Below are 25,495 nucleotides of genomic sequence, written 5' to 3'. Positions count from 1 at the left end.
CAATTTGTGCTAATTTTTTACCTTTAAATTGAAGTTGATAGGGTCGCCCATATAATATCTCAAAAGGGCTTAAATTTTCCTTTGTCCGAGGTTTAACTCTTATTTTCAATAATGCCAATGGTAAAGCTTGGGGCCAAGTAAGATTTGCCTCCTGACTAATCTTTGCTATCTGTTGTTTGAGCATATGATTCATTTTTTCAACTTGGCCACTTGCTTGAGGTCTGTACGGGGTATGTAACTGCCAGTCTATTCCTAATGCTTTTCCCACTTGTTGAACAATTTTAGCATTAAAATGTGGTCCTCGATCGGAGGATATTGTCGATGGAACTCCGAAACGAGGAATTATTTCATTCAGTAGCGCTTTAGTCACTTCTCGCGCTTTGTTAGTCCTGCAGGGATATGCTTCTGGCCATCCTGTGAAAGTGTCTGTCAGGACTAAAAGATATCTATACCCCCCTTTTCTGGGGAGCTCAGAAAAATCAATTTGCCATTGTTGCCCAGGGCAGTTTCCTTTACCTATCATCCCCAATTTTATTTTGCTAGTTGTGTCTGGATTATTTCGTTGACATATTTCACATTGCTGCGTTATCTGTTTTACTGTGGTATACAAATTTCGCCCTACTATTCTTTTGGTCACTTCTTTGTATAATGCATCTGCTCCCCAGTGGGTTTTTCTATGTTCTGCTTGTATTAAGGGCCACAAAATATTAGAAGGAACTAATATGTGACCTTCTTTCAACTGTATCCAGCCCTTTGTTCCGGGCTCACCTCCTAGATCATTAGCCAATTTCAAGTCTTCTTTTGAGTATCTAGGTGACTGTTCTAAATCAATTGGTTTACTGTCTGGTATCAAAGCACATACCTTAACTTCCTCTGCCACTCGCTTGGCTTCATTATCAGCCAATCGATTTCCTATTTCTTGGTCAGAGTTACCTTCTTGGTGTCCTCGGCAATGCATTATAGCTACTTTTTCCGGTAGTTGAATCACTTCTAATAATTTCAATATTTCTTCTGCATGTTTGATCTGTTTCTTCTGGGTGTTCAACAGTCCTCGTTCTTTCCAAATTGCTCCATGCGCATGCACCACCCCGAAAGCATATTTTGAATCAGTCCAAATATTTATCTTCTTTTCTTTTGCAAGTTCTAGTGCCCTTATAAGGGCCACTATTTCTGCTTTCTGGGCCGAGGTTCCTGCAGGAAGAGGGTTGGCTTCGATTACCTTTTGAGTAGTGGTTATCGCATATCCCGCTCTCCGCTGTCCCAGTTTCACGAAGCTGCTTCCATCTGTGTACCAGGAGTCTTCAGCGTCTTCTAGAGGGGTGTCCTGGAGATCTGGACGGCTCGAATAGGTGGCTTCGATGGTCTCTATGCAGTCGTGGGACAGTGGTTCTCTTTGGGCACCGCTGAGAAAAGAAGCTGGATTTATAATGTTAGTAACAATTATTTCTATATCATCTTGTTCTACTATGATGGCTTGGTATTTCAGAAATCTCTGTGGGGAGAGCCAATGGTTCCCTTTTTGTTCTAACACAGCTGAGACAGTATGGGAAACCATTACCGTTATCTTCTGCCCTAATGTGAATTTGCGTGCTTCTTGAATGTTTATTACAACTGCCGCCACTGCACGTAGGCATCCTGGCCATCCTTTGCTTACCTCGTCCAGCTGCTTGGAGAAGTACGCCACTGCCCGCTTGTCTTGGGCTAATACTCCAAGTGCCATCCCCTGTCTTTCATGTGAGAATAATAAAAAGGGTTTAGAGACATCTGGTAAGCCAAGGGCCGGAGCCCTCATCAGTTCCCTTTTAAGTTTCTTGAAGGCGGCTCGAGCCTCCGCCGTCCATTCTATTTTAAGTCGGGTTTTCTTTAGCAGTTCATATAGAGGTTTAACTATTACACCATAGTTGTATATCCATAAGCGGCACCAACCTGCCATTCCCAAGAATGTCCGCAATTCCTTGGCTGTTTGAGGCTCCGGGGTGCGACAAATTGCCTCTTTTCGCTCAGTTCCCAATTCTCTTTGTCCTCTGGAAATTTCTAATCCTAAATAAGTTACTCGCTGTTGCACTATTTGAGCCTTTTGTTGGGATACTCTGTATCCATTCATTCCTAGGAAATTGAGAAGTTTTATAGTCCATGAGAGACACTCTTCTCTGTTCTCAGTGGCTACTAAAAGATTATCAACATATTGCACGAGGACTCCTTTACCATCTGGGGGAGTTTAATTTTCTAAATTTTTAGCTAACTGGTTTCTAAAAATCGTGGGGCTGTTCTTAAATTCTTGTGGTAATACTGCTCAAGTTAATTGTGGTTTTTTTTTTCTTGAATCCGGATTTTCCCATTCAAAAGCAAATAGCTTCTGACTTTCTGAGGCTAGCGGCAAACAGAAGAAGGCATCTTTGAGATCCAGTACAGTAAATCAATGTAAGGTATCTCTCAATTTAGTTAATAGTGTATATGGGTTGGCTACAACCGGGTGGATGTCTTCAACTATTTTATTAATTGTTCTTAGGTCTTGTACTAATCTATAACCTTTTTCATCTGCCTTTTTAACGGGTAAAATCGGAGTGTTGTATTCTGATTCGCATTCCGTTAGCAAATTGTATTGCAGAAATCGATTAATAATATTTTTGATTTCTTCCCTGTCTTCTAGCCTTAAGGGATATTGTTTAATTTTTACCGGCTTTACTCCTGGTTTCAACTTGATTACGACAGGGCTTGCATTTTTGGCTTTCCCCGGAACTTCACTAGCCCAAACCCCTGGATATACCGGGTCCAGAACCTCTCTAGGTATTTCAGAATGGCTTTGAGTTTGTATTAAGGCTAGGCTCAAAACTTCCACTAATTGTTCTTCTTGAATTTGAAATTCAATTTTCTCTTTCTGAAAAACAATTTTCGCCTCAAGTTGTTCTAGTAAATCTCGCCCTAGCAAGGGCTTTGGGGAATTTGGTAAATATAGAAACCTGTGAATTTCAATTTGTTTTCTAAGCCGATAATTAAGTGGTTTAAGGAAATAAGCTTTTTCCTTTTGTCTTGTAGCTCCAATTACAGTGATAAAATATTTGTCTTTCGGCATTAATTGTTGGTTCAATACCGAATAAGAAGCCCCGGTATATTTTTTCATAGCAGTCCGTAATTTGTCAAGAAACTCTGTAGGAGTTTCTGCCGAATTTTGCTTGATTTCATATAAATTTGACCAATTTACTGCCTTCGGTACGGCCGTCCCGATACCAATCTTAATCCATTCTTGGTATTTTTTAAGTAGCCTGTAATCTTGGTCATTTCTAGGGACGTGGGTTTCGACCGTACCCTGAAGGGTTCTTGCCGTGATTTGAATTTGTACTTGTGTACGAGCACTTTTAATTATTAATTGTTTTTCTGTTTCAGTTAAGGCATCTAACATCAAATCTATATCTTTCCAATCTGGATCCTGATTTTTAACTATTAACTCAAATCGTTTTGCCACCCCTTCCGGATCATCTCGGTATCCCTTTACTACTTCTCGCCAAACATCCAAGTCATTCATAGAAAAGGGAATCTTAATTCTGGTGGGTCCTGTTGCTCCCATCGCTTGCCTTAACGGGGCTTGAATTATCGGCCCCATTTTACTCCGAGTTCGAGCTGTGATGGGAGAAAAGCTCATTTTTCCAGGGACAGCCTCACTAGATTTTTCTATGCGATTACTTTTATCTGATTCATCTGATGAGGTAGAAGGTCGGGATCTAGGGGGGGGAGGGGTTTCCGGGGGAGAAGGGGGTTGGGGTGGAGAACTATAATCTTCTATTCTTTCCTCTGTTTCTTTAAGTTTTACACACCTTTGCCCTATACTGCAAGCCGAACAACACCGTTTTAACCTAGTCCCATTCTTTCTCTGTTCCTTTTCCATAGCTAACACCAAAGGATCCTGGGGTGCTACGTTTATTCCACATTCCTTCTGCCATTCAGGGTGATTCCGCAAAGTGAAAAACATATCCGCATATCCCACTTCATCTCACTTTTCTTCCCGCCTTAAAAACAACATTAACTGCAACAAAGTATTATACTGCAAAGTTCCATTGAACGGCCACTTCTCACCATCTTCCAACTTATACAAAGGCCACCACTGGTTACAATATTTAATTAATGTTTTCTTATTCACCGTCCCTCCAGGAGTCCCACCTATTTCCTTCCAATGCATTAAAATACAACCCAAAGGGCTCTTCTTCACGATTCCCCCGCTCTGTCGTCCACCCATTATACTATGCACCAAACAGGACACTTTTTACAGCAACACAAAAGTCCAACAACAATCAGAATAATTCCAAAAATAAGCAACCAAACCCAGTACGTGTTAAACAGTTCCCAAACCATTAACTCAGAAGTGTATGTCTTAATATACCAAAGTAGTAGACCAAAACCAAATACGATCGTATAACAAACACAAACTCTGCGGGGAGCTTGTTCAAAACCAAATACGATCGTATAACAAACGCTACCCCCTGCGGGGAGCTTAACCAAAACCAAATACGATCGTATAACAAACGCTACCCCCTGCGGGGAGCTTAACCAAATGACCGGTTCCAAACAAATAAAAATAAAGGATACCTGTGCCGCCGGGGCGAACGGAGTTCTTGTCTGCTCCCGCGGTGATCCGAATGAGGCGAGGAGCCCCTCCGGGAAGATCCCGGGGGTACCCTAGGGAGTCCTGTTCTCAGCGGGTCCCGCGGCCGAGCAGAGAGTCCTCCTGCCTGGCTCGCCAAATTGAATCAAAGACGGAAGCAATCCGGGCAGCAGATATTCTTTATTGCAGCGCTGGGCACATGGGGGATCTCTCCTCCTAACATGTGCACCGTGCAGCTAAGAAAGTTGTGATTTATCTTACTAAAACATGCATATTCATTACAAGTCTTGAAAATTATTTACATATTCATGATTATTCCGAGATAAGGATGCGCAAGCGTAGTTGCATTTTTGGGTGGTCTTCGGTGGTCGTCAGGGGTCCTCTGGTGGTCGTCCATAGTCTTCATCACTCTGTCCGCTAGTTGAACTTTTATTTCAAGCATGCGTGGTAGTTTTTCTGTGCTCTGGGCCCCATCTTTTCCTCCCTTCATGATATATGGCCTATTCAACTGACCACAGTCTATCTGCTGAGTATGCATTCTTTACATATAATCAGGAAGCTTATCAGAGTAAAGGAAGCTTATCAGAGTAAAATACATAGCCAAGGACAAAGTTTCTACATCTGTTTGCTAATGTCTAGAATAACAGGATACTGGTGCATATACATAGCACATAATGTTTTCTTCACTTAATTCTTTTCTAGTCATTTAACCCTTAAGTAGTTCTGAACAGGTCAGGTCCCTGTATCAGCAGGAAGGAGAGGGTGCTGCTGGAAATGGCAGTGGAGGTGCTTGGGGAGGCTTTGCCTGTGACTCCTGGCTGCAGGAGGTAATTGTTGGCATTCCTGGCATGCGGCCATTCCCGGGAGACTGAGGCTCCCAGGTGGTGCTGCCGGCCTGGCTGGTCCCGTTGGTCCCTGGTGATGAGCAGGACAAAGTCTGGTCACTGCTCAGTGCCCAGCTCAGGGTGGCCTGAGGACAGGCAGAGCTGTGTGTGATGAGCTGCTCGGTGCAGCGTCCTTTAGGAGGTTTAGTCTCTTTAATCCACCCAGGTGGGGCTCCTGCGATGTTTCTTTCCCCACCTGGAGGAACACTTTCAGTTGAAGTGGAAATCCTTCCCCTGCAGAGCTTTGAAAAAGGTTTAGTCACTTTCTTGTGCTGCGATTGCATCAAACCAGGCCTTTGGCTTGCTGAGCACAGGGGAGCTGTGTGAACTCCTTTGAGGAACTGACTGATTTTCTTTGTTGTGCATTGTGTGTGTTTTTCTGGGAAGGTGGAGGCAGCACAGAGAGGAGACCAGATACCCAATCTGGGACAGATGTTCCAAAAACATATCCCTGACTCCCTAGGTGGTTCAAAAGGAGTGCAAAAACCCCAGAATGCCTCCTCTGACTGGGGAGTCTGCTGTTTTGCAGTAAAAAGGAGGAGCCAAATATTAGGCAGGATTTAGGTGGGTGATAAAGCATCCTGTGGTGTGAGGGGTGGTCAGTAAAGCTCCTGTCCCACTGCTGAATTTGCATGCCCTTCCTCAAGGAGGTGCTGGTAACTTTTGCCTCAGCTGGTAAATGGTGATGTGCAAGTGAGGTTGGTGTATCTGAGACAGCTTCTTCTCGTATTTACCCTGGTGACTGTCAGGGCTTCAAAGCAGGTTATGTGGCTGCTTTAAAGTGTGCAATTATGATCTGGCCCATTTCTGCCTAGCCAAACCACATCTCTAAACTTACAGAAGGAAGGAACAGGTTTATTGGAAGGTTCAGGCAAGTTTTGTTTTGTTTACTCCTCTTGAGTGGAATATGTACATGCAGCTGTCCATTAAGGATACATAAAACCACTTAATACCTTCATAACTAAAACTGCTTAATACCTTCCTGTACTTGTCTTTGTACATGTACTTCCTCTGCACATTCTCTGTCTGTGCTGACAGAGCTGATACTTCTGAAGAGGGCTCCTCACCAGAGCTGCTGGCTGGGGGGAATTGTTTGTGGTGAGGTGAGGATGCTCCTATTCCCTTCTCTGCCTCATTAAGCAGTGCAAGTTGTGTCAAGGAGCAGCACCAGAGGCCACTTCAGTAGTCTCTGGCTTGTGGTGTTTGAGGGGAGATAAAAATAACAAACCCAGTGACTTTAAGCAGTACTTTGCTTATATTTTGATGGTAATCTCTGTTCCAGCAGGCACAGAGTTGTAACTCTTGCATGAGTAAAATCCCCTTGCCACATGGTACCTGTGCACAAAAGGCTCTGAGGTCAGGTGTGCTGATGCAAAAGTTAGTTTGCACTTTCATCTCTCTTTATAGGCTTTTCCCCTAAATATTAGTGGAGAACTGAAGGCTGAGACTGGAGCTGGCTGCTGCAGCATCTGAACTCCAAAGTGGAGAACTCTGTGCTGCCAGCCAGCTGTCAAATTGTGTCACAGATGGGAAAAATCTGATAACCACTAGTGTGAATCAGCATCTTTGAAATCCGGCAGTTCTCATGGCTCCAAGTGCGATGGATGTGGGAGAACAACTTTGCTTTCTTGCTTTGTTTCAGACACATCAAAACAAGAAGGTATTATGGTCTGGTCTTCCCTGCCTCATCTCAGACTGATCAGGACTGAAGCAAAAGCATAGGGAAAAACAGGGTATGTTTTATATGTCAGTGTAGAATTAACCCCAGATAGTTCATGGGTGCTGCAGTGGTTGTGAAGGGAGACACAGCAGACACAATTTATGGTTGGTAACAGAAAAATAACTGTAAAAATAACTGTAAAAGTATACAAACTGCCAAACAACCAAACCTGCAACCTCCTCATTCTCAAATCTTTGTATTGTTGTGCTCTGTTACAGAGGACAGAAAGAAGAACACACATACATGTACCCAGTCAGCACCAGAATCTGTTTTGGGGGATGAGGGAGGGCAGTTCCTTTCCTTGGTCCTTTGGGAGGCAGAGGGTGTGGGAACAGGAGCTTTGCCCATTGCCTTGGGGGAGTCCCTGATGTCCCAAAGCCCCACAGGGCACATGTTTGTGGTTTAACATCCCAAGGATGTTAAGAGGAGATGCCAAGCGAGGAAGGGGAATGGGCCATGGAGCAGGGATGGTTCCCAGCAGAGGGGTGACCATCCAGAGGGTCCCACCAGCCCATCCCTGCTGCCCAGGCTGGGGATGAGCAGGTTGTTGACTGTCCCTGTGTTTGCTCCACAGGATGAAGAAGCCAGTCCTGCTGAGGAACATGAGGAGATGTGGAAGGATGGAGACAGCAGCCACCAAAGGCTGGGGAAGGCACAGAGCCAGGTGGGAGATGTTGCCTGGCAAGGAGAGAAACTTGTCTGTCCCATTGGAATTTGGGTTGTGGGGCCAATGGAACAAAGGGGTTGAGCTAATTTTCTTACTCAGGTTCTCATGTGCCTTGAAGAGATTTGTATAAAGGTCATTATCCCTGATGGAATCTCTGAACAACAGGGGTTGAAGCTTTCTGAAGTAGCCCAAACCTGTCTGCACTTAGCCAAATGCAGCCCCTGTTCTTGTGTACAGTTGGAATGAGACCTCAGCTGCTGTTACTTGCCAGCTCCCAAACTGTGTAGCTGAGAGTCTGCAGCCCTGAAGGGCCAGGCTGTGGTTAAACAGCCTGAGGTAGCAGAGAGCTGGAGTAATTTCCTAGCAGGGAACTTGATTTGGAAGTTGTATTCCAAACTTTTGTCCACGTTTATTTTATCTCCCACATGGAGTTGCCTAAAGAAGCTGAGGTGGGGTGTTCCTAACAAAAGAACATCCAGATTCATTGGTCCTAAATGCACCTCCACTCATACTTAAAATTCAAGTATGAGTGGAGGTGCCTTTAGGACACTTCCTATTCTGTAGCATATGAATGGAACTTAAGTGGAGTATCCAAATCCTGACTAGCTTGTATGAACTTTGCAAGTGTTTTACAGACAGGGAGAGAGACAAGAGTTTGGAGTCTCTCCCCTAAACTGGCTGCTGGTTTCTTTGACCAGGAATAGGAATGACTGTGTATTCCCTGGGGCTGTCCTTATGGAGAAAGGTCTATTTATCTGCCCTGGCTTTAATCAGGAAATGATGGAAACTGATTTCATTGAAATGCCAGGGGTGTCAAATGCTTTTCCCATACAGAGCTCAGAGCCAGCCCTGAGAAAAGGGGTTTAATGCCCATTTTCCCAATCCCTTGAGGCAGCAGCACTGGAGCACTTGTACTCAAACATGACCAAGGCACTAAGTACTGGCAGGAGGCAAATCCAGGGATTGGACAGTAGGAGTTTGCACCACTCCTGTGATCCCAGACCTGGAGCTGTGCTTTAGAACTCCCAGGAGATGCTGTCTCACTCAAACCTCATTTAAAGCCCAGCATCACTCCTGCTCCCTTGGAATTATTGTTGCTTCCATTGCTGCCCTATCACAATATCATTATGATTATTATTGTGAATTCCCACTCTTTCTTCTTGCTTCCCAGGGGTGGTGCTTTAGGAAAGCCCCTCCAGCCTGGGAAGGTGCTTTTGGCTCTGGACACATTCCCAGTTCCTGGGGACAGCAGGGCCCGTGCTGTCCCCAGCAGAGGAGGCAGAGGTGCCTTCCCTCCCTCTGGCATCTCTGGGGGTCTGAGGGTGTTCTTTGTCATTCCAGGGCAGAGTAAGCTCTGGTCCCACTAAAAGCAGGAGGAATCATTTTATCCTTGTTTTTGTACACATATTTTGTGTTTTCTCTCTTTTGCTGACACTGTGGTGGTGAAGCAGCAGCTCCCAACCTTGTCAGTGCTGCTCCCTGGAATAGTTTATATTTGTAGAACAGTGAATTCCCTGCTGGAATCCCAGTCACAGCCCCCCAGATCAATGTGCAGTTTAAGGTCTTACAACCTGACCTGGACAATTTCCTGTCTCCAGACAGGGAAAGCTCAGCCTGGATTGAAGCCAGAATCCAGAATGGGGGAAAGTGAGGCAGCACGTTCAGCCCAGGCTGGGGTTGGCATAGGGGGTGATCCCTGTTGGATGGCACCCATGTGGAACAGATCCTTCCCCTCCTTTGTCCAAAGTCCAATGGCAAAGCATGGAATAACTCACAAGGAGGGCCTGGAATGAAAATGGGCCTGTTGAAATTAGGCAAAGAATGCAATGAGAAAAAATGGGCATCCTTTTGTGTATGAAAAAAATGTAGGGAAAAAATATTGGAAAACAGCACTTTTCTTTGGTGCCACCTCTCATTTTTTATGGATAAAACCCCATGGTGAGCAATCAGAACAGAAGTGGGAAAACCAGGAGCCTTTGCCTTCTACAGCAGACTTAACTTCCATTTTCTCTTCTCTTTCAGGACAGGAAAAAGCACTTAACTCATCCCATCTTTGCCCAGAGCTTTGGTGTTTGAGCAGCCAAACCCAACAAGCTCCAGAACTGCTGGCCTGCACTGGAGGGCCCCAGGTCCTGCCCATGGTGTGGGGTGAGTCTCCAGCTGTCCCCAGAGTGTCCCAAATGCAGAGGGATCTGCCCTGGTCCCTGCAGTCCCCAAGGCCTGGGACACAGCCCTTGTCACAGCCCTTGTTTTGACAGGCCCCTGTCCAAAGCGGCCTTTGGCTCCTTGTCAGGAACGCGGTGGCAGCCCCGGGGCAGGTGGGAGCTGAGAACTGGGGCAGTGTTTGAGCCTCAGCCAGGGCAGGGCAGGGTTTATCTGAGTTTCAGCAGGATCAGGGGGGCAGATGCTGCATTTTGTGTATCCTGGGAGTTTCTGTCCCCCCTGGAGATTTCCTGCTGGGATGTGGCAGCACAGGGAGCAGAATTAAACCTGCCCCTCCCTCCCCTGGGCATTGCTGGCCTTTATACCTCTGCTGTGACATCAGACCAAGGGAATTTGCTACTGCCACCCCAGCTGGGGGCTGTGTCCTCCTGGCAGCCCTTGCCATCCCCACACACAAGCTCCAGAGGTGCCTCTGTGCCCTGTTGGGAGTGTTTGCTGGGAATGTGCCCCATCCCTGGAGGATCCTTTTTTCCCAGAGTGGCCAGACAGAGCTTTTGGGCTCGTCAGCTTCAGACTTTGAAGGCAGAAGTCACTGAAAGGGAGGAGGACAAGGAGGTTTGTCAGAGTGGTGCTGCCACACCCCACCTGACAGTCTGTGCTTCGTGTGTGAGGTCATTGTGGATTTGCACTGCAGGGAATGAATGTCCCCTTCCCAGTTCAGCCCAGCAGATCCCAAGGGCTCTTCCAGGAATATTTATCCTTTACTTCCCTTTGTGACAACTTAATCCCCACCCTGCCATGAGCAATTCCTTAATTTCTCCTGGAGAAAACTTCATGGCAGAGGCAGTTTGCAAAGGAGCCCAGAGTTGTGTTTGGAGCAGAGGATGCTGAGAGCTTCACCTGCCTGTGCTGCCCAGCCTGGCACTATCCTCATGGAACAGCCTGGGCACATGGGATTAGATGGAGCAAAATCCCTTCATGGAAGAGGTTTTCTCCTGTGCAGAGCAGGCAGGGGGCAGGAAATGAACTCTGGAAATCAGCAGATTTTCCCCAGAAAGCACCACTCACCTCATCCTGAATGACATGACCTGTGCCCACTGCTCAGGATTCACCCACCCAAAATCAAGAGCAAAAATTGGTTTGGGTTTCAGGGCTTGAAATAACTCTGAAACAGAATAAATCACCTTTTTCTTCTTCTTTCTTTCAGATGCTGGACTTACATCTGCGGACATGTGCTCAGCTCTCACTGCAGGGAACCGTCAGGCCTTGATGGTTGTGAGTCCATGTTCTTCTCACTGGAGAATTGGAAATAATTATGAATTAATTGCAGAAGAGTTTTCTCAAAGCTTTCCCCTTTCTCCCAGCATGTGGAACAAGGGCAGAGAGGAGGAGCAGAAGAGCAGCCTGGGGCTTGAGAGAGGCACTGTAGGCAAAGGGACCTCCCTGGTGCCACCAGGGCACCTGTGGGGAACTAAATGGACACTGAGGGCAAAGTAGAGGCAATTGCTGGCAGAGCTGGGGGAAGATCTGAGTTCAGCTACAGGGAATAAGCATGGGGATAATTTTGAGGAAAAGCTGAGGTGATGTTTATGGGAGAGAAGGAGTCAATATTTTACAGGAAGGAAAATTTTGGAGGTAAAATTTGATGTAATCTGTAGGGGACAGAATGGATGTTTTGGGGTAAAAATGAGGTACTCAGAATGGATCGGTGGGGAAAATTCTGGAGGCACAACCTGACCAAATCTCTAGAGCATAAAACAAACATTTTGAGGGAAAAATGAGGTGATGAGCAGCTAGTGTGTAAGGAAAATTTGGGGGTTAAATCTGAGATAATCTATAGGGGAGAGCACAAACATAGTAGGGTAATATGAGGGAATCAGTTATGGGCAGGTAGGGAAATTTTGGGGGGTAAAAATAATAAGAAATTATCTGTAGTCAGAAAATGAACGTTTTGAGGTAAAAAATGAGGTCATTAGTAGTAGGCAGATGGAAAATTGGAGAGGAAAATCCTGAGAAAAGCTACATGGTAAAAAATCAATACTGAAGTTAAAATGAGGGCATCAGTAGTGGACAGGTAGAGGAGTTTTGGGGGCTAAGTTTGAAATAATCTTAAGGTTGACAATTAATATTTTTAGTTAAAAATGAGGTAATAAGTTGTAGATAAGCAAGAAAAATTTTGGGGGTAAAACTTGAGTAAATCTCTAGGGAGAGAGTGAACCCTGACAATCTGAGGCAGTTAAGAAGTTTTTGGGGGTATGACTTGGGAAAATCTGTAGGACAGAGAATGAACATATTGAAGTAAAAAGGAGATGATTTGGAGTGGACATGCAGGGAGAATTTGGGGGCCAAACCCTGATAAATGTGTCAGAACAAGAAATGATTTTGAGAAGAACTCTGATGTGATGTGTAGGAACATTTTGGGGATAAGACAGACATAACTTGTGTGGGTTTGGTTTTCAAATCTAGTTAGTGTATAGGGGACAAAATGGACATTTTGGTCATAAAATCTGAGTTACCCTGTAGAGGAAAGAAGGCATATTTTGAGGTAAAAAGGAGGTAATCAGAATTGGGCAGGTAGGGAAAATATTGGGGGAAAAAAAGTGAGGTAGTGTCCAGAGTAGAGAATAAATACTTCCTTGTAAAAAATGAGGAAAGCAGAAGTGAACAGACAGGGAAAATCTGGAGGGGAAATGTTAAATAATCCCCAGGGAAGATAATGAAAACAGAGGTAATCACTTGTGGACACAAAATGAGAATTTTGGGTGTAGAAAGTATTATTTTCTCCAGGATGGAAAATTAATATTTTGAGGTGAACAAGAGATAACTAGTAGTAGACCGGTAGGGAAAATCTTGGGGTAAAACTTGAAATAATTAGTAGGGCAGAGAATGAACATCTCAAGGGAAAAATGAGATAACTAGTAGTGGACAGAAAAGGGAAATTTTGGAGTAAGCCTTTAGGTAATCTCTAGGTGAAAGAAGAAACATTTTTAAGATAAAATTAGTTGATCAGTAGTGGACGTCAAGGGACAATTTGAGGGCAAAACCTGATATAATGTGTAAGGGTGAGAAGTATTTTGGAGAAAAAAGATCTGACGTAATTTGTAGGGGCCAGATGAAGATTTTGGGGATAAGACAGACAGAACCTGTGTGGTTTTTGGTTTTAAAAATCTAGGTAATATATTGGGGAGAAAATGGACATTTTGATCACAAAATCAGAGTTAACTTGCAGGTGAAAGAATGAATATTTTGGAGGTCAACTGAGGCAGTCAGTAGTGCACAGGAAGGAGAATGTTGGGGGGAAAATGCAATGGCAGCTCAAGGTGAGGAAATGACTGGAGAGAAACTCAGGACTCGCCTTGTCCTTCCTGGGCAGAGCCAGCAGGGAAGGGAGGAGAGGCCCCAGTGGGACGAGGCTGGAGAGGGACAGGAGAAAGGCAGAGGGACCTCCCTGTGCCACCAGGGCACCTGTGACACAAGGGACACTGAGAGAAGGTGGAGGTGAGGAGTGGGCAGTGTGGGGCAAAATCTGAGCTCATCTGCAGGGAAATAAGTAGGGAATATTTTGGAGAGGAAAGCTCAGGTGATAAATTCACCAAGTTTGGCCCAAGTTGTGTTTGCACAAAGTGGGACCAGGGGTGAAGGTTAATCCAAAGCCAACCCTGCTCAGCCTCTAAATTCCAGAATAAATTCTACAAGCTGCCCATGGAGGGACTAAAAATAGATAAAAACAGAACAAGAGCATACCAGAAGGTTCCTGGGAATCCCAGCATAGTGTTGTCAAATCCTTTTAACAGATCTTTAAGATCTGCATTTCTCTGTTGGGATCATTCACTCCATGGGCAATGGGGTTTGTTTGGATTTGAGCTCCCTTCCCAGTGGCCCTGACACTGCTCAGGAGCTGGCAGGAAAAGCAGAGTCAGAGCTCCTAGCAGGGTCAGGGTGTTTTCCCCCAGAGTTGCTGCCCACCAGGCTGGCTAGGAGAGATCTGCCTTGGCTTCTACAGGGAATGTTTTCAGTGACTCAGAGGAGATTCCACAGCCTGGTGTCCCAGCCTTCCCGAGCAGCCGAGCTGCTCTCCCGTCCCTCCTGCTCCCAAGCCCTCACTGAGCTGAGGGGAATTTGTCCTGCCAGCAGCAGGGGAAGGACCCTGGGGCTTGGCTTGTCCCTCTGGGGGATGTTGGGATTTACATCATTCCATGCATTTGGCTGCTGGAATTTCCCAGCCCAGGGGCTTTAGCTGACAGAGCAGCACAAAGATGGTTCTCGGTGTGGCACCCAGATCTTGGGTTCAGTATCAGCTTTGCTGGTTCAGATTAATTATACCCACAGCCCCAAATTCCCTGCTGAATTCCTGCTGGAATAACCCAAGGTGCCTTGTGGAGTCTGGACATTCCCATGCAGAGCTGCCATTGAACATCAGCTGTTGCAGGAACCAGGAGAGGTTCCAGGACAAGGACAGGTTTATGTTCCATAGAATTTGCTATTTATAACCCTCATCCCCCAGCCTCACTGATGTCCCTGGGGGACACTTGACAGAGTTCCCTGGAATTCAGCTGATTTCACCCCCCTGAGCTCGGGCTCCAGTTGAAATTTTAAAGCAGGAGAAGGCGATGCCTCCTGGCCCATGCTGAGGCAGCCCCTGTGCCCAGGGGAGGACATCTCTCCCTGCAGGAGCTGACTCCATCATCTCAGAGCCTCAGGAGTGCCTCTGCAGGTTCTTTTCCCTCAGGAAAGGGATGCACATCCCTGCTTCCAGCACACCTCCAGTGGGACCACCTGTGCAAGATTTCCATCAGTTCAGTGGCTCCAGCTGGCTCCCTGGAACAGTCCAAACTTCATCCAAACAAGACTTCATCCCACTCTAACCTTTTATTTAAAGGCCTCTCGGAGGGCATTGCTTGGGGTTTCATTTCTTGGGGGGAAGATTCCCTTGGCTTTAATGCTGCTGAGGAATGATGTCCCCAGGCTGGAAGGGAAGGGGTTTGGGGGGCTGGGACACACCTGGGGGTGTGCAGGAGCTCCGGGAGGTCGGCACCGGGAATTGCTGCCTGAGCCCCTCCTCAAACGCATCACGCTGACATTCCCAGGCAAGGCCAGCTGTTCCAGCTGTTCCTCGATAATTCTGGGCTGTGGGTGGGGTCTGTCCGGGCTGCAGCAGCTCCGGAGCCTGTTGGAGCAGCCCCTGGCTGAGGAGCCGCGGGCAGCCCTTGATCCACGTCCATCCCAGCGCCCATCCCCGGGATGTGGGTGTGGCACGCTGCCTGCCACGGGCAGGACACTGAGGCACAGCTCCTTCCCTGCAAACACCAGGGCAGGAGGTGCTGGGTCCCTTCCTGGGGCTCCTGGCCTCCTATGCCCCGCATTCCCAGCCAGCTGGGACCCACTGAGGAAGCACCAAGGAACGTTCCTGGCAGGGAGGGGGAGTCACCAAGGGCTCCGTGCAGCTCTGGGCCAGAAAAGTGGCCCCAGCCTCAGCACCTGCAGTGATTTTGGGCTGTGAACACTCACCTGCAGGAAACGACCCTCTGCAGGTGAAACCAGCCCTGACACTCTGCTGAAGAACTCTGCCCATGGACCAAGTGAACCCTCAGGACTTGTCCTGCTCATTTCCCCTTGGAAAGGGACATGGAATGAGCTACTTTACAGTTGGGTAAATCCTGGAAAAGCAGGAAACCAAGGTTATTGAAGAGTCTTGTGCTGTCCTGTGAGACACCAGCCCCTCCTGCTCTAGAGCCAGTCTAGGGGCTGGTGTGAAAGCAGCACTAGCAGGAAAGAAGGAGCTACATTTACACAGGAATTCCCTTGCTGGCAGCAGCCAACCCCGGCAGGACCTTCCTCATGAGCCTGAAGTTGCTCAGGTGCTTGGAGCAGGGTGCTGACAAGGCCACGATCCTGAATTCAGTCCCCACGTGGGCCAATCACTCATCACAGTTTGACTCGATGATCCTCATGGCCCTTTCCAACTCAGAATCTCTTGTGCTCCGAAATAAATAAAGAAATAAAGAAATAACAGCTTTCACCGTCTTTTTAAACCCCCGGGTTCTTCTGTTGGGGAGTGTGAGCCACAGAGGCGGGGGGACAGGAGGGAGAGCATCGAGTCTCCCCCGGCAGGTGTCGGGTGAGCGGCTGGAGCAGGACGAGCCCGGCGGGGCCCCGGTCCCGCACCGGGCGCGGTCCGGGCTCGGCCCCAGCGCCCGCCCCGGAGCGGCTCCTCCCGCCCGCGGCGCTCCAGCCCCGCTCGTTCGGCGGAGCCCCCGGGGGCTCGGGCCCGGGGCAGGAGGGCGCCGCTCCGCCCAGGGGGGTGCGGTGACCTCGGGGCTCCGGGGCGGGGGCGGCTCCGCATCCCCGGGGCGCGCCGGGGCCGGGGCCGCGGGCGGCGCTGCGGGGGCGGCGGTGCCGGGAGGGTCCCGGGGCCCCGTCCGCTTCCAGCCGCGGTCCGGCGCCCGCTCCGGGGACCGCCGCCCTCCTCCCGGGCACGGCCCCGGCTCCCCGCGGCCGCAGCGGGACCCCAGCCCCGCGCCGGCCGAAGCGGGAGCGAAGCGGCAGCGCCGGGCTCGGTCCCAGCGCCCGTCCCGGAGCGGCTCCTCCCGCCCGCCGCGATCCCGGGCCTCACCCCAGCCCAAACCCCGCATCCCGCCCGCCGAGGAGAAGCGGCTCCACCCGGGACCCCCGGCGGACACCGCAGGACCCGGATCCAGATCTCCGGGCCCCGATCCCGGTGCCGGCCCCACCGCAGCGTCCCGAGCTCCGCGCAGCGCTCCGAGCGGCGCTCCCGCCGGCCCCAGGCCGAGCATCCCCACATGGAGCGGGGCGGGCGCGGATCCGCCGGGATTTATGGGGGGGCCGGGCAGGTGCGCGGGGCGGGGCCGGGCAGGTGCGCGGGGCCCCACCGCGCCTGCGCGGGGCGGGGTTGAGGGGATTTAAACCGCGGCGGGGCCCGGCAGAGCCATTTGCTCCTCGGCGCTCGCTGCGGGCGGTTGTGGTCGGGCCGGGCTCTGTATCTCTTTTCTTCTATATTTCTTCTACGTTTCTTTTCTTTTGTATTTCTTTTCTTCTATATTTCTTCTACGTTTCTTTTCTTTTGTATTTCTTTTTCTCTATACCTCTCCTTTCCCCTCTCCCTTTCCTCCCACCCCCGCCCCCTACACCCTCCCCCCCCCAAACCCCTCCCCTCCCTCTCCCCCCTAGCCCTCCCCTCCCTCCCTCCCGGCCGGGTCCCCCCTACCCCCCCATCCCCCTACACACCCCAACCCTACCGCACCGCTCCATCCTCATCCTCCATCCTCTCCTGCCTCCCTTCCTTCTCCACCTCTGCTCCTCCTGTTCCCTCTCCATGATACCTTCCCCCCAACCTACCCTCAATCCTTCTCCTCCCTCCCCGCTGCCATTCCCCCAGCCCCCTCCCCTGGTGCCCTGCACACCCCGACCTGCCCCCACCTGCCCCCTGTCCCTGTCACCCTCCCCTTGAGCGCCCCCTCTGCTCCCCTGTTCTGGTTCCCCATTCCCCTTTTCCTCGTTTCCTCGCAGCCGCGGGGCTCGGGGCGCCGCAGAATAAAGCCCAGAGGGCCGGAGCCGGCGCCCCCCGCCCTCGCTGGGGTCCCCACACGGGGCCGGAGCCGCTCTGCGGGTCCCCCCATTGCAGTCTAATACACGGCCCGACACTGCCGGGGTGCGGCTTTCCCGACATCACACTGGGGGTCGGGCTGGGGGTCGGGAGGGGGTCCCGGGGGGAGGAGGGTGGGGGGGTAGGAAGGGCCCCCTCATTAGGAGGGGGTCCCGGGAGGGTGGGAGGGGGGGTTAGGAAGGGCCCCCTCCGGAGGAGGGGGTCCGGGGGAGGGGGGCGGGGTGGAGGGGGGGTGGGAGGGGGCGGGGGGTGGGGGGAGGGGGGGCGGGAGGGGGTGGGGGGGCGGGGGGGGGGGGCGGGCGGGAGGGGGGGGGCGGGAGGGGGTGGGGGGGCGGGAGGGGGGGGCGGGGTGGGGGGGGGGAAGCAGAGGGGGTCATGTCACTCTGCGCCGTGAACAGACGTTAAAAAAAAAAAAAAAAAAATCAAACACACGGCCGTCCGCCCCCACCTCGACCCCCTCCCCCCCTCCCGCCCCCCCCACCCCCTCCCTCCCACCCCCACCCCTCCCACCCCGCCCCCCCCCCTCCCGCCCCCCTCCCTCCCACCCCGCCCCCCCCCCCCTCCCCCCGGTCCGGAGGAGGGGGTCCCGGGGAGGGGCTGGGGCTGGAGGGGGGAAGGCCCCCCCTCCACCCCGCCCCCCTCCCCCGGACCCCCTCCTCCGGAGGGGGCCCTTCCTAACCCCCCACCCGCCTCCCCCCGGGACCCCCTCCTAATGAGGGAGTCCCCCCGGCCCCCCACCCTCCTCCCCCCAGGACCCCCCTCCCGACCCCCAGTGTGATGTCGGGAAAGCCGCACCCCGGCAGTGTCGGGCCGTGTATTGGACTGCAATGGGGGGACCCGCAGAGCGGCTCCGGCCCCGTGTGGGGACCCCAGCGAGGGCGGGGGGCGCCGGCTCCGGCCCTCTGGGCTTTATTCTGCGGCGCCCCGAGCCCCGCGGCTGCGAGGAAACGAGGAAAAGGGGAATGGGGAACCAGAACAGGGGAGCAGAGGGGGCGCTCAAGGGGAGGGTGACAGGGACAGGAGGCAGGTGGGGGCAGGTCGGGGTGTGCAGGGCACCAGGGGAGGGGGCTGGGGGAATGGCAGCGGGGAGGGAGGAGAAGGATTGAGGGTAGGTTGGGGGAAGGAGGCGGAATGTGTAGAGGAGGAAAGGTATCACGGAAAGACGGCAGGAGGAACCGGGAGCGCGTGGGAGGGAGCAGGGAGAGGGGGCATGGGGGAGCCCGGCTGGGGAGGGAAGGAACTGGGACAGGATGGAGGAACAGGGTAGCGTAGGGATGAGCAGGGGAATAGAGAGGGAGGACAAGGAAAGGAGAGTAGGGGGGACCCGGCCGGGAGGGAGGGAGGGGAGGGCTAGGGGGGAGAGGGAGGGGGGGGGGTTTGGGGGGGGGAGGGTGTAGGGGGTGGGGGAGGGGAGGAAGGGAGGGTCGATAAGAGAGGCATAGAGAAAAAGAAACACAAAAGAAAAGAAACGCGCAAAAAAAGCAAAAGAAACAGAGATATGGAGCCCGACCGGCCGCAACCTCCCCCTCCGAGCGCCCAGCACCAAATGGCTCCGCCGGGCTCGCCCCGCGGTTTAAATACCCGCGGCCCCGCCCCGCGCAGGCGCGCTGGGGCCCCGCGCACCTGTGCGCGCACCTGTGCTGGCCCCGCCCCGGCCCCGCCCCCCGCCCGTAAATGGCGGCGGCTCCGCGCCCGCGCCGCGTTCTGTGTGGATGCTCGGACGGACTGCGGCGGGACCGGCGCTCGGAGCTCCGTGCGGGGATCGGATCGGGGCTGCTCCCGGCGCTGCGCGGCGTCCGAGGCGCTCAGGTGAGATCGGGATCGGGATTCGGGTTCTGGTCCCGCCGGTGTCTGCTGGGGGAGCCGGGCAGAGCCGCTCCTTCCTCGGCGGGCAGGGAGGGGGTGCCGGGGCCGGGGGGTCGAGGCGGGATCGGGGCTGGGATCGGGACCGGCAGCGCCGCGGCCGGGAGGAGCCGCTCCGGGACGGGCGCCGCCGCTGCAGCTGCGGCCGGCGCGGGGCTCGGGTCCCGCCGGGGCTCGGGTCCCGTTCTCGCTGTGGCCGCGGGGAGCTGGGGCTGCGTCGGGGCCGGGACCCCATCGGCACCGCCGCTCCCGCAGCGCCGCCTCCGGCCCCGCGGGCGGACACGGAGCCGCCCCGCAGCCCCCGCGGGATGCCGAGCCCCCCCGCCCCGGTAGCCCCGTGGCCACCGCGCTCCCCTGCGAGCAGCAGCGCCCGCCTCCCCCGCCCCGTGTCCGCATCCCCGGGGGAGCCCCGCCGGACGAGCGGGGCTGCGGCGCCGCGGCCGGGAGCGGCCGCTCCGCCGGGGCCGCTGCTCCCGCTCCGGCTGTGCCCGGTGCGGGGCTGGAGGCGCCGGAGCCCCGAAGGGCAGAGAGCACCTCCTGTCCTTGGCTCTGCAGGGCGGGAGCTGCCGTGCCCTGCCCGTGGCTCGCAGCGTGCCGAGCGCACGTCCCGGCACGGGCACCGGGGCACAGGACAGCGCTGGCACGGACACGGCTGAAGGGCTGCCCGCGGCTCCTCGGCCAGGGGCTGCTCCCCACAGGCACGCAGGGATGCTTCAGCCCGGACAGACGACAGCGACAGCCGACAGGGACCCCAGGGAACGGCTGGCGTTACCTGGGAATGGAGGCACGGCCGTTTGCAGAGGAGCTCTGACAGCAACCCCTGTTTCTGACCTCCCCGAGCTCCCACACAGCTGCCAGGTACGTCCCAGCCACCCCAAATCTCCTCCCTCTTTTCCAGCCTGAGCCCATCATTCACCCGCAGCATTTGAGCCAAGGCAATCTTCCTTCACAGGTACTAAATGCCAAGCAAGAGCCTCAGAGATGCCTTGAAATCAGAGGTTCAAGTGCAATGATGTTGGGAGATTTCCAGGGAGCCAGCTGGATGTGCAGAAGGGATGGAAAACTCTCACAGGTGGGTCCCACTGGAGGTGTGCTGCAGGCAGGGATGTGCATCCCTTTCCTGAGGGGAAAGGACATGCAGAGGCCACTGCCGAGCCTCTGAAAGGAGCTGAGCTTCTGCAGGAGAGATGTTCTGCCTCAGCACAGGCTGGGAGCTCATCCAGCCACCGCCTTGTCCTGCTTTAAAACATCAGCTGGAGCCTGAGCTCCGGGGGGTGAAATCAGCTGAATTCCAGGGAACTCTGTCAAGTGACCCCAGACACATTCCTGGGGCTGGGGGATGAGGGTTTTAAATAGCAAGTTCTGTGGAATAGAGACCTGTCCTTGTCCTGATCCCACTGAGCTTCCCTGGAACCTCTGCTGGTTCCTGACACAGCTGGTGCTAAAGTGGCAGCTCTGCATGGGAATTTCCAATCTCCACGAGGCACCGTCAGGTTATTCCAGCAGGAATTCAGCAGGGAACCTGGGGCTGTGGGTATAATTCACCTGAACTAGCAAAGCTGATACTGATCCCCAAATCCAGGCAACATGCAGAGAACAATCTTTGTGCTAAAGCCCCTGGGCTGGGAAATTTCAGCAGCCAAATGTACGGAATGATCTAAATCCCAGCAGGCAGCATCCCCCAGCGGGACAATCCAAGTGCCAGGGTGGGAGCTCTTGTCCTTCCCCTGCTGCTGGTGGGACAAATTCCCTCGGCACAGCTGGTGGGGTGGGAGCTGGGAGCAGGGATGGGAGATGAGGCTGCTGGAATGTCACCTGGAGCAGCTGAACACGGTCTGTCCCTGCAGGAGCCAAAGCAGATCCCTCCTGGCCAGGCTGGATGGGAGATGAGGCTGCTGGAATGTCACCTGGAGCAGCTGAACACGTTCTGTCCCTGTAGAAGCCAAAGCAGATCCCTCCTGGCCAGGCTGGAGGGCAGCTGCTGGATCTGCTCTGGGGGAAAACTCCCTGCCCCTGCCAGGAGCACTGGCTCTGCTCTTCCTCCAGCTCCTGAGCAGTGTCAGGGCCACCGGGAGGGAGATCAAACCCAAAAAATCCCCACAGCCCACGGAGTGAATGATCCCAGCAGAAAAACACAGCATTGAAATAAAAATCTTACAGCTCTGTCAAAAAGGCTGTGACAACACTGCAATGGGATTCCCAGGAACCTTCTGGTTTGCTCTCGGAATGCTCTTGGTTCTCTTTTATGTATTTTTAGTCCCTCAGTGGGCAGCTTGTAGGATTTATTCTGGGACTTAGAGGCTGAGCAGGGTTGGCTCAGGATTGACCTTCACCTCTGGTGCTGCTTTGTGCAAACACAACGTGGCCAGGCTGGGTGAACTCGTGACCTCAGCTTTCCCCTCCAAAATGTCCCTCACTTATTTCCCTGGGGTGAGCTGGGATTTTGGCCCAGACTGTCACTCCTCACCTCCCCGTGCCCGCACAGTGTCCGTTCTGTCCCCACGGTGCCCTGGGGACACCAGGGGGTCCCTTTGCCTTTCTCCTGCCCCTTTCCAGCCCGAGGCTCCTCTGCCCGTGTCCCACACAGCACAGGGGCACCAAAGGGGAAAGGCTTCAGGAAACATTTCTGCAATTCCTCAGCAATTATTTAATTATTTATTTAATTATTTAATTATCTAATCACATTCTTCTCCTCTTCCCCAGGGAGAAGAACATGAACTCACAGCCACCGAGGCCTGACGGGTTCCTGCAGCGAGAGCTCAGTGCGTGTCCGCAGAGGTGAGCGCAGCACCTGAAAGGAAAAAACACAGGGGAAAATGGGATTTATTTTGCTTCAAAGTTATTTCAAGTTCTGAAAGCCCAACCAACTTTTGCTCTTGCTTTTGGTCAGGTGGAACAGGAGCAGTGGGCAGAGGTGGTGCCCTTGATGCAGACGTGCCTGATGCTTTCTGGGGCAGAAAAAGGAGATTAAGCTCACCTTACGTCAAGCAGGTATTTAAAAAGATTTATAGCTCTTTAAACATAGCACCCTTTAATTATCATAATGTTTCTTCCATGATTTTAACTAATTCTCAGTGTATTTTATAAAACTTAAAATAACACCTCCTCCCCATAAAACAGACTCATCAAGCATTAGATAAAAAGTCCTTGTGCCAGTCTCAGGCTTCCACATCTAACAGGAGACCTCCCCATAAACACTTACTACTAATATACTAATTATAGCATATAAATATATTAATTTTTACAATAAACAGTATTTATTAAATATATTTATAATATTTACAACCAACTTTCATATACTTTATTATCTCTTTATAGAATGATCTAAAAACCACAAAAAATTTCTAATTCCTACTTTTTTATTCTCTACTTATACAGCTCTTAAAACAAGTTAACTCTCTAACTAATCTCTACACTAACTCTATAATTTAACCTAATGTTATCTCATAGTTGTAAATATTTTTCAAGACTAAAAAAATATATTTCATTAATAACCTCCTCCAAACTGTTAATCTGATCACTTTCCTCAGTTATTATTACAAAATCACTTCAATGTAAAACTCAACCACAACATTAATTTCTTTTTCTAAGTTTCACACTAAGTAATCACTCTCTCATACATTTCCTCCACCTTCACACTCTCAATATCCAAATCCAAACTCACAATCCTGTCCATAACCACTTTCCAATCTTTAAAAAAAAGTTTACTATATTCAAATCTATTCTAAAAACACTTCTAAAAAATCCAATTATTAAATAATGTAATTAATCTTTAATCCTAACATTTTTACTCTTAACTATTATTTTTAAAAACATTATATAAAAATATATTAAGTAACATTCACCAATTAAAATTTAAACTATAACCTAATCCTAACTCTACCTAAATAAAATAATTAACAAGAAACCCAAATATTTTCTACGTCAAAAATAAAATTCAAATAATTTTAACTTAACAATTTAAGTTTATCAATATAACAAATAAACTTATTGTTAAAATAAACTTAAAAAATCATTATCCACACATAATTATTTAACTTACTACTAATTTAACGTTTATCAACTGTTAAAAACTCTAAAATAATGTACAATTTTTTAATTCTTACTAATGACATTATTTCACCTATGTTACTAATTATAGATATTATCTAAGTAATTCCTAATTATTATCAATTTCTTCTTTACTACATACATTATTTTATTCTTATATTTCTTCATGCTTATAACTGAAAAATTATAACAACTTATACCATTATCTTGCAAGTCTCTATACAATTTTATAAAGCAAAACTTAACAATACTTATTTCTCATATCAAAACATAAAGTTCACTTGTATCTCAACAAGTACAAAAACCCAAGTAAATTTCAATAAGGAACATAAAACCAGATCACACAAAAAACACACTCACCACTCCACAAATAAAACACCAATGTAAATACACAGATAAATTACACTATGTGAATACAAATGTAGATTACGCAAGAATTTCAACTTACACCTGATGTCTTGTACTACACCCACCAAAATATATAAACTTTAGGTTTCTTTATAAATATAAAAATACTAAAAAACTCTTATTTAATAACTTTCAAAGTATAAAATTCTATCAAATATTATACTTCTACTCTATTTACTTTATATACTTTTAATTATATCACTTTACCAATTAACCAACCTTAAACAAACATTTAAGTAACTTTAACCAAAGTTTCAAGTTTAAATACTTTGTATTTATCTAGCACTACTCAAAAAAATCCATTCTTTACTTACTTACTTAAAATACCAATAAAAAACATTACAAATAATCCATATAATTAAAAACCCCTTACATTATTAACTCTTAATATAAAAGTAGTTACCAATTTAAAACGAAAAACTCATTTCTCCAAGGCGGGAGATGGGCATGCAAGGCAGTGAAGTGCCAGGGAGTGGTAAGAGGCCAAGGCAAGCCTAGGGTTGGCTTTGTCAGGAAAGCCAAGGGAATAAAAGCTGACAGGGAAAACACCAGAAAATTGTGAGAAAGGAAGAAAAGGGGTGTTCCTCTGGGAAGGTGACACGGCTGACAGGCAGGCTGAGGTGCCTTCCATCAACACCTGCAGCACGGGCAAGAAACAGGAGGAGCTGGAAGCCGCTGTGCTGCACGAAAGTTACGGCCTTTTGCATCTCTGGAATGTGGTGGGATGAATCCCACGGCTGGAGTGTCACTACTGAGAGCTCCAGCCTGGTCAGAAGGTACAGGGGAGGAAGGGGAGATGGAGGGATTGCCCTCTGCACCAAGAAGTGGATTCCACGTGAGGAGCTGTGCTTGAAGAACAGCCACGAGCAAGTCCAAAGCCTGTAGGCAAGAATCCGTGACCAAGGCAGCCAAGGAGCCCTGGGGATAGTATCTACTCCAGGCTGCCTGATGAAGGGGATCCTGCTGGCAAAGGCTTCTTTCTAAAGCTACAGGAAGCATTGTGCTCGTTGGCTTTCGTCCTGCTGGAGGGCTTCAACCACTGCGCAGTGCAGATCCTTTCTTGACAGGTGACTGAAACAGAGTTCCAGTGACCTTCTCAGTTAAGGTCTGTCACATGCAAAGAAATGCTGCTTTTGGCATCACTAGAAAGTAAGGCCAGCTGTAGATATGACAAAACCACAAGTCTCTTGCCCACTGAAAATTTTGAAAGAAAGCTGACTGTCTTCAGCAAGATTTAGGATCAAATGCAAAGAGCCACATATCTCTTACCTGATTAATTTCATAGCCACGATTTCATGTCTTTTGACTCTTCACATGGATAGTCTTAAGCCGTACTTGTCATCATTTGGTCAGCTCATGAGGTTTTTTAGTTTTAAAAAAGGCAGAGAAGCTGCAACTATCTATCTTTGAGTAGAGGAGCACATACAAAATGTCAGTGTGAAAGATTACTCATACCAGTGTGAAAAACGCTAATCACTTGGTTTTTAAAATTTTAAAAGTTTAATAATAATAAAATTGT

At 50.2% G+C, this 25,495-nt stretch overlaps 1 protein-coding gene and 1 long non-coding RNA gene across 8 annotated transcripts in view; both read left to right on the top strand.

Moving 5' to 3' along the window:
- The first annotated feature begins 5,720 nt into the window (after positions 1-5,720).
- On the top strand, positions 5,721-16,051 carry LOC110474882 (uncharacterized). The gene is made up of 4 exons (XR_002466176.3): positions 5,721-7,214; positions 7,776-7,865; positions 9,891-10,016; positions 11,239-16,051. It is a non-coding gene; the product is annotated as an uncharacterized LOC110474882 (long non-coding RNA).
- Positions 16,052-19,026: 2,975 nt separating this feature from the next.
- LOC144246298 (uncharacterized) overlaps positions 19,027-25,495 on the top strand; it is a 48,901-nt gene continuing 42,432 nt past the window's right edge. For 2 of the 7 annotated variants that reach the window (XR_014952185.1, XR_014952184.1), the window contains exons 1-5: positions 19,040-19,464; positions 20,201-20,376; positions 20,471-20,590; positions 21,366-22,296; positions 22,409-22,509. Coding sequence is in view for 1 of the 7 variants with exons in the window: in XM_085569654.1 (XP_085425780.1) it covers positions 19,154-19,464; positions 20,217-20,376; positions 20,471-20,590; positions 22,222-22,257 (627 nt within the window). In the remaining 6 variants the exon portion in view is untranslated. Of the gene's footprint in view, positions 19,465-20,200; positions 20,377-20,470; positions 20,591-21,365; positions 22,297-22,408; positions 22,510-25,495 lie in introns of all 7 variants that reach the window. The other 5 variants (XR_014952187.1, XR_014952186.1, XM_085569654.1 and 2 more) reach the window with 4 other exon arrangements.

Source organism: Lonchura striata, chromosome 1A (assembly GCF_050655825.1).
Source record: "Lonchura striata isolate lonStrDom1 chromosome 1A, ASM5065582v1, whole genome shotgun sequence".
Taxonomy (NCBI): Eukaryota; Metazoa; Chordata; class Aves; order Passeriformes; family Estrildidae; genus Lonchura; species Lonchura striata.
This window is presented reverse-complemented; position numbering and strand designations above follow the sequence as displayed.